This window comes from Ranitomeya variabilis, chromosome 5, assembly GCF_051348905.1.
Source record: "Ranitomeya variabilis isolate aRanVar5 chromosome 5, aRanVar5.hap1, whole genome shotgun sequence".
NCBI lineage: Eukaryota > Metazoa > Chordata > Amphibia > Anura > Dendrobatidae > Ranitomeya > Ranitomeya variabilis.
In genome coordinates, this window is record NC_135236.1 from 630151401 (window position 1) to 630165200 (window position 13800).

At 38.9% G+C, this 13800-nt stretch overlaps 1 protein-coding gene across 50 annotated transcripts in view; it reads left to right on the forward strand.

Moving 5' to 3' along the window:
• LOC143776637 (protocadherin gamma-C5-like) overlaps window positions 1-13800 on the forward strand; it is a 671321-nt gene that overhangs the window by 636262 nt on the left and 21259 nt on the right. For 31 of the 50 annotated variants that reach the window (XM_077266254.1, XM_077266249.1, XM_077266257.1 and 28 more), the window contains one exon: window positions 9579-9637. In XM_077266254.1, coding sequence (XP_077122369.1) covers window positions 9579-9637 — 59 coding nt within the window. The remainder of the gene's footprint in view (window positions 1-9578; window positions 9638-13800) is intronic. The other 19 variants (XM_077266246.1, XM_077266230.1, XM_077266227.1 and 16 more) reach the window with 1 other exon arrangement.

The following is a 13800-nucleotide window of genomic DNA, read 5'->3' on the forward strand; positions in this document are numbered from 1 at the left end:
CACAAAGAAGTAGTAGCTTGTATGTTAAGAACTTTTCTGCATCATGGTTCTGCTGCTTTTTATATCAAAAGTATTTATAGATTTCAACCATGTACCATTGTCAGTAGCATCAAAGAAGCCTTTACTGAACTGAATTAAATAGCCTGCAGAGGAGCTATATTTGGTTTAGATGACTCACCAGGAAAGAAAAAAATCAATGAGGTGTATGATTATGCTCAAGCATTGTTAACCATATAGTGAATTCTCCCAGGAATAGCTGAAGGACAATGGTTAGAAGGTGACTTTATGATATAATGGCCTTGAAGGAACATTAGATATGTAGCGTCTGTGCAGGTGAATGCCATCTATTGTTCCCTGTAAGCAGCATTTACGACCAGAAAGAGGTTCCTTGTAATGTCCTTTATTGCAATTATTGGCTAAAAATCCCTTTCATTACCTCTTTGTCTCATATACTGTATCAAGTTCTGAGATCCTCAATAATTTGCCACCCTTACCTAATTTGAAAAGGGCTGTGAAGAGAAGCTTCATGGAGAGCAGGTGTAATGGTGGACCTCCTTCATGACAACATGCTGCATTATCAGGCTGGGTTTCCATTTATTCCTGAAAACAAGATCTGTTTTCCTGTACCTCAGCTGATCAACCACTTTTTGACGACCTTCTACTACAAAACTAGTGAGCAAGATCCAAAAACGCAACATGTAGACCTTGATTCATTAAGAGCGGCATTGTCAGCACCGGTCTTGGTGATGCCTCACCACAACTTGTACTACAGTTGCGAGCTGAAGTGATATTTCTGGTGGAAGGAATGCCACAACTCATCATGAATCAGATGAGCTGGTCTCACCATGTCTAGTACCTCCTCTTCTCTATTTTGGTAGAGCTTGCTGAAACTGGCATGAAAACACCAAAAATTTCTAAATGTTGCGACCATTAGAGCTTGCTTACACGAGCGTTTACATCAGACGAGTGCTATCCAGTGTTTTGTCAGGTAGCACTCTAACCTATGTTATTCTATGGGGCAGGGCAGATCAGCATTTTTTTTCTTTTGCAGATTCTGCATGAGAAAAAAGTTACAGCAAACTGCAAGTTGCTGTTCAAATTGGAACACACCCACTTACCAGATCACACTTAGCTTACACTCTGATCAAATGCAGATCAGAGTTTGTTCGGAATGCCACTAACAATCCAATTCTCTCGAGTGAGGGAATCTACGCTCAAAGTTTTTTCTGCTAGATTTCCGGCATAGACACTGAAATTAATTGGTGTCTTAGTGGTTTTTCATCTTTCACCTGAGGCACTGGATAAATGTAGACAATACCATAGTAATCTAAAGAATCAGTTCTTGCATTAGTTTCTCTCTTACATGTCTTTGTTGCTCTGGAAGAAAATAAAAGCTGCATAGTTGGATATATTGAAATGAGACCTATGTGGTGCTCAAAATCTTCAATAGCCAATAGCTATTCCTTTTGATGCCTCTATACACACATGCATTCTCATTTCAGCCATACATGCATGTGCATGCCTGAGAACAAAAAGATTAGGCATGGTCAAATTCCTTCCTTCTTTCCCTAGAGAATATCTATAGTTCGAGAATTGAAAGACAGTCATCCAGTTCCATCGAAATCAGCAGTTTCCAAAGATTGTAATGTGCATGGAGACTTTTGGACAGTTTTCATAATGCCAAAAGGAAGGACTTATTTAAAAAATCTAGTTCTTCTGTTGCTGGAATGTATGATAACTATACATAACTAGATCCAACTGACAATATATTTCTATTTTCTTTACATTCCTCAAATATGAAGCAATGGGTTTGAAGATGTTTTTCCATCCTCTTGCAGTAACTCTGAACTTTGGCTGACGTACATATCTGTCTTAGGAAAAATTTGGGAAGGATGAATCAGGCCATTTGCTAATCCTCACATTTTATTCTCTGCTCCATACCAAGGATTCAGCTCAAGTTGAGTTTTGTTAAAAAATTTATTTTTTTATGTTTTGGATTGTGTAATGGAGCGTTCATCACAAAAACAATCCAGAGGGGATTGTGAAATGTGGATTTGTGCTGCAATTAGAATCCTCAGGATTTGAGACTCCAACATGGTTCAACATCATCTCCATCTGTTAATTACAGAAATCCTTGGGTGATTTGTTCTATTGTGATATGGATGTAGAGTAATTTATTTTCGAGAGTGGGGATGATGGTACACTGATAAGTGATGGGGAGGGGAGGTAGAACAAATTCGACTCATCAGGCATCACTGATAGACTAGCCATGAATCTTGCTCCATTTGTCATATTTAATATTAATAGTCAAGGGTTATATTTGCTTTATTAAGGTGTATAATATGGAGAACCCCATTATGAGCCAGACTGGGGAGCTACTTAGTATCCAAAATAGCCAGCATACATTACTGCACTTTAGAATGTATTACAGGCTATCCTCATTTGTAAAGTGCCGCCGTCCTCACAGATAGTTCAGTGCTCCTGTTCCCAAAATGTCCATTTATGGAGGAGCTTGTGACCTGACCTGTCCATTAGCCTCCACCCAATGAAGGTGTGAAGTGTATTTCATTCGTAAGAGGCTGAAGATCGCATGCTCTTCCTTCAATGGTCATTTTAAGGACATGATCACTGGCAGTCTGTGATAAAGGTGGTACTAACAAGCAGGTGGCGCATTACAAAGGAGGAAAACCTGTAATACTTAGCTACTAGTAAGTGCCATAAATTATGTCCTCAACACATTTATTTAAAATAAAGGTAAAATAGAGAACTCCTACAAACGTTTATCAACTGCAGGGCAACCCCCACAGCTTAATGGGCAGCACGGTGGCTCAGTAGTTAGCGCTGAGGTCATGGGTTCAAATTGCATCAAGAACAACATCTGCAAGGAGTTTGTATGCGTGGATGTCCTCCAATTTCTTCTTGGTGCTCCTTTTTCCTCCAGGTTACTTCCATATTCCAAAGACATACTGATCTATATTATCTATATTATGAATCTATATTATTAGCTCCTTTGGGCAGAGTGATGATGATGATGTATGTAAGTCACTCCAGAATATGATAGTGCTACATAAGCAACGCATAATTAATAATCAATTCAGGACCCCATATAAAATATAAATAGTGTATATTCACCTCCCGAGCCGGAGCTTTTCCCGAAGTGTGAAGTGACTTGGTTTGTCAAGGGCAACCTCATCAGAACAGACAGCAATCCTGATGGACATTTGATGAGTTGCAACCAAAGAATGGTCATTGATTGGCTGCAGCCTGCACATGACATAACAAGTTAGTCACTCCCTGGGAACAGCAGCATTGGCACTACTGCAGGAAGTGAGATACACTTGTCATTTGATTCCTAAAATGATTAATCTTGGTTGGCTGGTAATGGACAACCCCTTTAAGTACAATGCCTATAAAGCTAAAACAAACAAGAGCTCCTGGTACAATTAAGGATTTAAGTACATATACATGTAAATATATCTGAACATTTTTAAGAAGTAGAAACATACATGGGGCATCAGAGAATAAAGATTGTGTTGCAGTGGGTTTCCAGTTCACTGTAATGTTCCTTTTATGATTATGTGCAGAATATCTAATTTTCCTTAAAATAAACCATCCAATTTGCACAAGTGCCCAGCAGCACTTTTACTGTAATCATTAATATCGATGGCCTGAAGTCATCATCAGTCATTTATCAGTTTTGTCATTTGTCACTGTCAGGGGTACGAATATAGCCCACCTTAATAAGTGATGAATAATGCAGTTTGCCTTTGAAGAAACTAAGTCAATCAATGTATCAGCTCTGCAAGAGCTAGTGATCTATAATGCATGGATCAGCTTACTCCCAAGCACAATGTTCAGATTACTAAGACATGTTCTGTATATCTGGGGTATATGATTGTATTAGGCTACTTTCACACTAGTGTCGTGCACTGCACGTCGCTATGCGTCGTTTTGCAGAAAAACGCATCCTGCAAAAGTTCTTGCAGGATGCGTTTTTTCTCCATAGACTTTTATTAGCGACACAGTGCGATGCATTGCCACACGTCGCAACCATCGTGCGACGGTTGCGTCATGTTGCGTCGGACCGTCGCCACCAAAAAACGTTGCTTGTAACGTTTTTTGGTGCGTCATCTGCAGCATTTCTGACCGCGCATGCGCGGCCGGAACTCTGCCCCCGCCTCCCCGCACCTCACAATGGGGCAGCGGATGCGATGGAAAACTGCATCCGCTGCCCCCGTTGTGCGGCGCATTCACAGCTAGCGTCGGTGCGCCGCAACGTCGTATAGCGACGTGCAGTGCACAATGCTAGTGTGAAAGTAGCCTTACATGGACTTACAGATATTTAATGGTAAATATATGTTAATATTGTTTGCATTCGTTTAAAAAAAAAATCAGAAATTTTAAAAAAAATTTCAAAATATTAGCAATTTTCAAACTTTGAATGATTATCCCTTTAATCCAGTTAGTCATACCACATAAAAACATTAGTAAATAACATTTCCCTCACATCTGCTTTACATCAGCGCCATGTGTAAAGATGTTGTATTATTTTGTTAGCATTCTAGAAAGTTTAAAACTGTAGCAGTCATTTTTCTTTTTTTCAAGGAAATATACAAAACTTATTTATTTTAGGGACCTATTAAGTTTTGAAGTGACATTGGTGGTCCGGTATATTGGAAGCCCCCACCAACAATGATACCATTTTTAAAACAGCACCCCTCGACATGTTCAAAATAGCTTTCAGGTAGTTTATTAACCCTTCAGGTGCTTTTCAGGTCAGTGAGACGACGCATTGGTGGTCACTGAGGAGTAAAATGGCAGCTTATCATTATCTCTGATTGAGCATTTGTGAGCATTTTTGTGCCTTCATAACTATGGCTATATTGTGACTTATGATACTGGGCAGTTTGACTATGGTATGAATTGAATCACTAGCTGGCTGCTATATATTCTCATTATGGTATACTAATTTTTGTGGTGTATAATAATACTTCATAAGTATCCACGAGCGTGATAGTGTCTCTACATTTATGGATATATCTTAATTTATCTGTCTTTGAGAATATAACATCTAAATGAACCAGTAATAGTGCTACTGTCCTGCATTGGTTATTTCTCTCTTTGTATACTGTCTAATATCTATAACTGATGAGATAAGACCTATTAGCCTATATTTGTTCTGCAATAAGATGTGTCAGTTCATACCTTAATATCAGGCACATACCATAACGTTATCAATCTCTGCTCACAAATTGCACCCTAGTTATTAGGCATCAGGATTCATATCAACGAATCCTGAAACAAAATATTTGGTATATGAGACAATCGATATATACCTTGCAGGTGTTATTTAAGCACTTTAGCACATTAGCACTTAATTATTATTGGTGTCGGTGGTGGTGTTTTCTTTGGTAGTCCCCGCTAGGGTCAAAAGGGAGAGCCATCGTCGAGTGGGGGCGCCATGTCGAATTTAGGGTGCCAACCTCCGCGGTAAGGTAGGGTGAGTCAGGGTGAGAGCACCCCCTCACCTATTTACCTCTATCCTTTTTAGTGTTAAGTTATATCGTTAAGTAATACTGTCTCCGGACCCTAACAGGTCATTTTTACCTGATTAAATAAAAGTTATATTTTAGGGGCATTTTTTGTCTTTTCCGGTTGTAATTTGTTATATGCTCCGAATCTATTTGGTTTTGGCTTTTCTAAATCTGTATCACATCAAATGAATGTTGCTACTATACTCCCATGTAAAGATATATTTACTCTCAGATTTCCAAGTGCGGTATGCACCGAAAGATGGCAGGTCATCTGTTCAATATTGACTGTTGTTTGAATTATGTGATAGGGGAGATATTATATTTTTGGAGAGCCCCTTATCCATTGTAAGGTTGTAAGCAGGGTCCTCACTCCTTTTGTTGGAGTTGTTGGACCATGTATTTTTCTGCAATGTCCGATATTTAATCTATTTATTATTTCTGAATTGTAAAGAATTGTGAATATTGAATATAAGAATATAAAAAAAGAAATCAACATTATTATTAGTGTTATTATAGATCGATCGATAGATAGATGCATTTTAGTTATTTGCAAATTATAATTGTGATTACTAATAAGTAGATCTGTAAAATTGAGTAAAAACAATCTAGGGCAAGGTTGTTCTAGAAGAGTCTATCGGTGATTTTACATTTATTTTTCATGAGCGCAGGAAGAAGACATTATGCCAGAGTCTCTTAGGCCTTTCCTCAAAGCCCTGCGTCACATCAGGTTTCTGCAGTAACCGGGAAGAATTGTATTGATGTGTAAATTAGACGGCTGTTTTGGGAGGCAGGTGCACTGACTCTACCTAGCAGATCTCTTATGTATTGATGTTTCTTTTGTATTATTCCTGACAGGTTCCATTATGTAGCTCATAGGCTTACTCAGCAATCACATAATTATACTTGCCACTTTTATATAGAAAAAAGCATTAAGCATTCAACTTTCCTCACTGGAGGGATTGAATTGAATCCAAGTTCTTTGTCTAATGACCAGGATTACACATTTGTGAATTATCCATTGATTGTAGTGTGCAGACAAACATTCAGAAATAGAAAAAAATATATACAATTGGGGAATGTATTTGGCCTGTCCCTTTATAACTCTATAACCTTACATATGACTATGTATAGAATGACAAAGTGGCCTACATTGATTACACTTTTTTTTATTACTGATTATCTCCATAACGAACAGGCAAATTATTGATAAAAAACTGAGGGGTAAAGGGCTTTTTCCATAATTAAGAAAACAGGTGACAAATGTATGATGAGGGAGACTTCTAGGACCTATCATGAATAAATGGAGTGGTAGTAGCATGAGGTTCCACCACTCCCTTCACTGTACACCTCTATGATCACTTGTCCGGCAGAAGCTTGGATCATGTCTCATGATTTAGCATTAGTAATGGATCACTTTCTGTGGCTCTTTTATTTTGCCCTCTCCTTTACCTCTTCCTCCCTTAGTCCACACAGATCTGTCAAGCCCTAATTCATTATTTGCATAGACCTAACATAACATGGCCGAGTTACTGATGATGTGATATCATTTGTTTTTACACAACCATGTGAAATTGATTAAGCAAATTGTCTAAACTCTCTGAATTTCAACGTTGCTACAGCTATAGGTCATGCAATCCACGAACACCGAGAGTATTTCACTTAACTTTCCTCGTTTAATTCATCACACATAATAGTGATTTATATCAGGTTATTATAGGGCCGGAATTAAAGTTTGTTTGAAGCAAAAGAAGAAACGGCAATTACTTTACATCTGGCCAGATGTGGGTAATTGGAAAAGGAAATAAAGTGGCATACTGACCAGTACCTATTGACCCCAAGGTGCTAGAGGATCCTAGGACTGGCATATAAAACATAGCCTCAAAGTCTAAAACCCCTAATTAGAGGAAGTAGCTCCAACAATAGGTTATTACTTCCAGATGTGAACAAGTGTCTTCAGTCTCCTGTAAAATGCTTTTATTTCTGACAGAGTTGTTGATACCTGTTTCGATTTTCATTCTGTAAAATGTTATGTTAAAATCTGGTTTCCGAGCAGTATATTAATATAAGTATATGTTGGTAATTACTCATGATCTGGTTGTCCTTTTGTGGATAATCAATCCAATTCTTCCAATTACCAGAGTTTATTAATGATCTATAAACCTGAGCAGCTGAGGTCCAAGCAGAGCCTGAAGAAGGTCATGGAGGAGTTACTAGTGGAGTCATACTAATGGAGTGACTGGGAGGAGGGTACTACCAATAATGTAAAGACAAAGATACCACCTATGATATACAGTATATATTCTGTATACTGGTAAAGTGATCGTCGTTACAACTATTTGAGCCAGAAAGACAATTCTGTAACACAACATTGACCATGCACTTCTATCAATGAGAATCTAAGACCTCGTTTCATTAGACTTCTGAAAAGTCAAAACATGTTTGTGCCACTCTACGTGAGAATTGCGCAAATATTTTGTGACTTTTTGCATTTTCACCCCAGTCACGAGAAGATATGCCAAAATGGGCAGAGCTTGGGCGGGACATGGCACGGAGAAGCCTGCTTATAAAATGTTCAAAACTTAAACCAGTTAAGTCTAGCTTACTCCAGGATTGTTCTCCAGTCCCTGATTGGACAAGACGTATGGAAGCACAGGCCTCTGATAAGATATACCTAATTCATTAAGTGGCATGCTCCTCTAAAGGAGTAAACAGCATCGTACTACACCATGCCCCTTCTTCATTAATATTGGCGTGCAAAATGCCAGTCTTAATGTATTGGACCCCAGTCATCTTATTATTAAGCTTAGGTCTAAAATGTGCTAAAAAAAGTTGTGAATTCATTATTCGTATCAATTAGAATCAATGTAGTAAAACACTGAAAGTCTTCTTTTGCAATGATCCTATCCGCCGGCTCTTTTCCAACCACTCTGTACTTATCGTATATAGTATGAACCCCTTGCTGTGCCATGTGCTGTACTTCCCTTGTTCCCAATCTCATTACAAGAAGTCTATATCCCGGCAAGGAATCTCAGCTGGTGTCTGTCCAGCTGGGAGACTGCCATCATTGCATGTCTATTTTAATGAGGTTATTCCTCATAGACGCTCCGTCGTACTACAATTCTCCAAGGGCCCTCTTTACCTTAAGAAACAAGTCACTTCTTTGTGGCACACAAGTATGAAAGTTGGCACAGCTACTAAGAAAATACTGTAATTTATCATAAACCCAATGTGAGCGTTCTAGTGGAACATTAGGCCTCATGTATTGGTTTTAATGACTATAATTGTATAGTAATGGAGCTGGGATTTTGTATATTTTTTTGTTAGTTTTACATTCATTGATTATTTCACAAGGAATAAGTAGTATACAATACATTGATTTATTCTTCTGATTAATGGGTTGCAGAACAGTAGGTAAGAAATGCATTTTCTTGTGTGTACATTTCATGTGATTGAAGGAATTTTCCACCTTCAGAAAACCGCTGCTCCTAGGCGCAATTTGCTTAAAAAAAACAAAACCCGGGCCTTAGTCACCCTTTCTGGGTCCATTGTGGGATTTCCCAATGTCCGTATGGAGCCAATAAATGAGCAGCTCTGCCCTATTTGATGACACAAGACTCAACGCCTCAGATCTTGCTAATTGGCTGCAGGGCTGTTGACGTGATATCAGCGCTGCAGACAATAACAGATAGTCCAAGAAGAGGAGATTGGACCATGTCTGAGAAATTAAGGGCAATGGTCCAGATTTAAGAGGAATGCAAACGAATTGGATTGCTTATCTGTAATGTTCTGTGCAATGTCTCCTTTTTTCATGTCTCTGGTGATGAAATATAAACGACAATACAGTGTTTTTACTAACATCGTGTTCTGTTGGTTACAGCCACGTTCAAGGATAACCTTCATTTTATGCTATGTTCCCCAAACAATATAATCTATTTCCTTTTAGGTTTCAAGACAAAGAAAATAAGATTAATCAATGTGTTTTTCTCCTATTTCTTTACAATGTCCGTATGTAGCAATTACAAGCACTTTTCTGTTTTCTTTCAGCAGGCACAGCCTAATGGAGAATGGCGCTTCTCACAGGCTCAGAGACCCGGACCAAGTGGGTGAGTAGATCATTATTTGTGTGGATATATCTACAGAAAATATGTTTATTCCTATATATGCAAAACGGCGATTTTCACCCTCGATATAATGCAAGGCCACGTTCACACATTCAGTATTTGGTCAGTATTTTTCCTCAGTACTTGTATAAGCCAAAATCAGGAGTGAAACAATCAGAGGAAAAGTATAATAGAAACACGTCACCACTTCTGTATTTATCACCCACTCCTGGTTTTGGTTTACAAATATGAAGGTAAAATACTGACCAAATACTGAACATGTGCACGTGGCCTTACCTAGATTCCGAAGCTTTTCTGTGATTATATGCTGATGGTCTCAGGAGCGGCTGTCAAAAAAAAAAACTGATTAAAAATATGACTTCTACAAGTCTTCTAAGGGCTCTTTACATGTCTGTTTTCCTTCAAAGAGTGCTATCGAGGAAAACATGGATATCACTCGTACCTATGAAAGTCTATGAGTAGTTCCCATTTCTGATTATTTCCTTGATCAGAGTGTCCAATCAGACTCGCCAAAGCAAGTCTATTGAGCCATGAAAAAATCAGACAGTACTCGGATACCATCCATATACCGTCCACTTTTCAAAGTCTGTTTGATAGGAGAAGCTTGAGAACCTTCCATCATTTTTTGTTTTCATCTGAGAAAACAAACTCTGATGATAAAAAAAACACATTGACCGAACTCTGATGATACTCTGATAAAAAAAAATCACTGATGAAACACAAATAATTTTTGATGCACAAATAAAATGACTGACAAATGAGTGAACGAGCCTTAAGGTACAGATTACTACTGCAGAAAGTGTGCTCTCTGAATTGTCCTGTCCTTCTCTTCATCCTGAAAATGTATGAATATGTTAAAAACTTGGTTTGGCCCTTTTGGATCCAATAGATGATATGATTCTAGCATTCCCCTTCTTCTATACAGAAGACGTTCATTTTAAATTCCGTTTGAATTTTTGTTGTCATTATAAGCGTAAGGCATAATGAGAATAAGATGAAATACAACAGTAAAAAACAACTAAAAAATAGAGGTGAGGTACAAATAGTTGACTTTAAATTGAGCTCTTAATGGGATCATCTTCTGATGATTCTTTGAGGCCCATCATTCTGTCAGAGTCTGGACCATTGGAGGATTCTCTGATAGGGTTGTAGATAGAGATCTTCTGGAGGGCTGTAGATACATTGGGGGGAGAGCAACAGGAATATGTGCCCTGCCTGCTGAGTTCCAAGGAAGGGGGTCGTCAAAACAGACTTTGTCAGTATAGGTATATACGAACTACTGTATATATAGATACAGGTAGTTAGATATAGAGCATGGCCAACAAACTGTACTATTGTGAAGAAAGGCTACCTACGACTCTGTCCTTTGACCAGTCTGACCTTGGGTCCATCATATTGCTATAGTGTTCTCCATCACACAGCTTAGGAGTTAGGGACATAAGCTTTTCATCCGAAAATAAATGTTCCTTATTTATACATACAGTGGACATGTCCAGTGTGCACATGACCCATCTTCCTTATTTAGTTTCATTGTTATTTCATCTACAGAAATGTTAAAACTATTATTCAGGAACACTAGAATGGAAACTGTGTACCTAAGTAATTCTTCTCTGTCACAAGTGATACAGTGTATTGGTAAAGGTAATCCAAGAGATTTGAATATTGCATCATATTCGAGAATAAGAGGGCACAAATTACGCCTTGTATGTATCTCTATTTGGAGATTTAGTCATATGATTACTTTGCAGAGATCACTAATATGTACACTCACCTCTTAGTGAACAAAGCTGCATAGATATAGTATATGAGGTTAACAAGGATTTTTAAGTTTGGAAGTTATCCCCTATTCATATAATAATATGAGATAGGGGCAGTGGTGGACACAGACAGAAGAGGGCTCATGTGGAAGATCAATATATGGGCCTCTCTTTGTGTCTGTGAGAGAACCTGCTTGCTGATTTGAAAATGGCCTCTCTTACCTTTTGGGCAACTCTGCAGCTGCACACATTGCACCAAAGATATGTCCGTTCAGAATAGGGGATGACTTCCCAATTGCTTGAGCTCCAACCGCTGGGACTCCCACCAATCCCAGGAACTGGAGTTCTGAAGAGGGAATGTGCAATGTCACTTCATTCATTCTTAGGCTTCATTCAGACATCGGTATTCTCCACGTACAGGAAATACTGACGACGAATGACTCTGATTAGACTGTTCAGAGAAGGATCAGAGCTTTGTCTGAGTGTCATCAGTTTTTCTCATACATGGCGAGGAAAAAAAAGTTTCTCCACCTTCTTTATGTTGACAATCCATGAAGATTGGAGGTCATCCAAGAGCGGGACAATTTTTTCACAGACCCATAGACTTGAATTGCCAATTTTGATCGACGCTCGGATGAAAAGCGGAAATAGGTACAAATGCTATTCGTAAAAAGACAAATAGCACTTGTACGAGAAAAACTGATGTGTGAATGATCCCTAAATGGGACAGGCAGAAATAGCTGAGTATTGGTTGGTCTTCGTTACTCTCATAGGAATGAATGGAGTAGCAGTGCGCATGATTGACAACACTCAATTCACCCAAATATTGGATCCCCAGTGAGCAGGACCTTGTCCCATATTATCCAATGGATAGGGGATAACTTCCAAACATGAGAATACCTCATTAACTAAATGTGTATAAGGAGTTTTTACATTGCGCAAAATGAAGCTATTGCAGTAAGTATTGGTGCTGTATTTTCAGTTGTTAGGTCCTTATGTTGGCTGTAAGCCAATATTTGAATGCAGGGCTAATTTAGTGCTCTTTGGTAAGCTTTTAATGTAGGTCCTTGTAAGCATTTTTACACCTGAAGGATTCTATATCTTTTGCCTATTTGACACTTGGCATTTTTAGATGTCATTTGCCTGCTGGTCTCGATGTCTACTAGCTGCAGAATCAGTTCTCTGACAATCTGAAAGTGAGCTTGTTCTCACAAGAGCAGGGCTGCCACTCAGAATTTCGGGGCCCCATACTGGCAAGATTTTCAGAGCCCCCTTGAGACTCCACCCAGGCTCTACCCCAGCCCCACCTCCACCCCTCGAACCTTCCACAGTCCAACCACCCACTAATAGAAAAGCTCCACATCTGCACCACGTCCTCACTAATCACACATTAGCAGTTCCCAACACTAGATCACACATATAGCCAACAGCTTTTGATTTGGCCAAAAGATTTTTTAAGCCGCTGCCACAACAAGGTAGACTCTTTTGACCAGGCCTTACTCTACTCTAACCTATTAAACATTGGTTAAAATATGCAATACAATTTAGGTATATTTTTATTTATTTTTCAATTTTTAAAATGACCAATAATATGACATACAAGGGACAAATACCATCCCACCATGACCAGACCACTTATTACCACCACATAGTGACCAAAAACCAGCACATACAAGGAGCAAATACCGCCACACCATGACCGGACAACATATTACCACAACATAGTGACTGAATACTACAATGCTGATGATCATTAATTGAAAACCACAATACTAATATCACCACAAGTGCCATTATACACAGGAGATCTGTACTTAGTTTGCAGTGTCCTGGAACAGGTAATACAGTGATTAATGGTGACATTATACACAGGAGCTCTGTATATAGTAGCAATGTAAAGGTAATACAGTGATCACTGGTGACATTGTACACAGGACCTCTGTATATAGTATACAGTGTATAGTGACAGTGTACAGGTAACACACTGACTCACCAGTTACATCTCTAGGTGGAGTCCTTCATCTTCATCTTCACTTTTCATCTTCATCCAGCACAGATTGCCATCATTTCTTCCAGCCAGGGCTCGTCAACGCTTGCAGAACACATTACTTGTTTTTTTCCCAACTTCTACTCTACACCACATGAAGAATTAAAGGCGACATAGTGTCGCACTGCACAGTAAGAGGACTGCCCCCCCATTTATAAAAGTATCCTCAAAAAATAAAATAAATATATCACTGCAGTGATAATATCCCTTACCTAGCCCCTATGATAATAATATCCCCCATCCTGGCCCCCATGAGTCTCATTCCTGGCTCCAGCCATATGTTCTCCCATCCTGCTCTCATGAGTATCCATTCTGTCCCCATGTCATGTCTCATCCTGCCC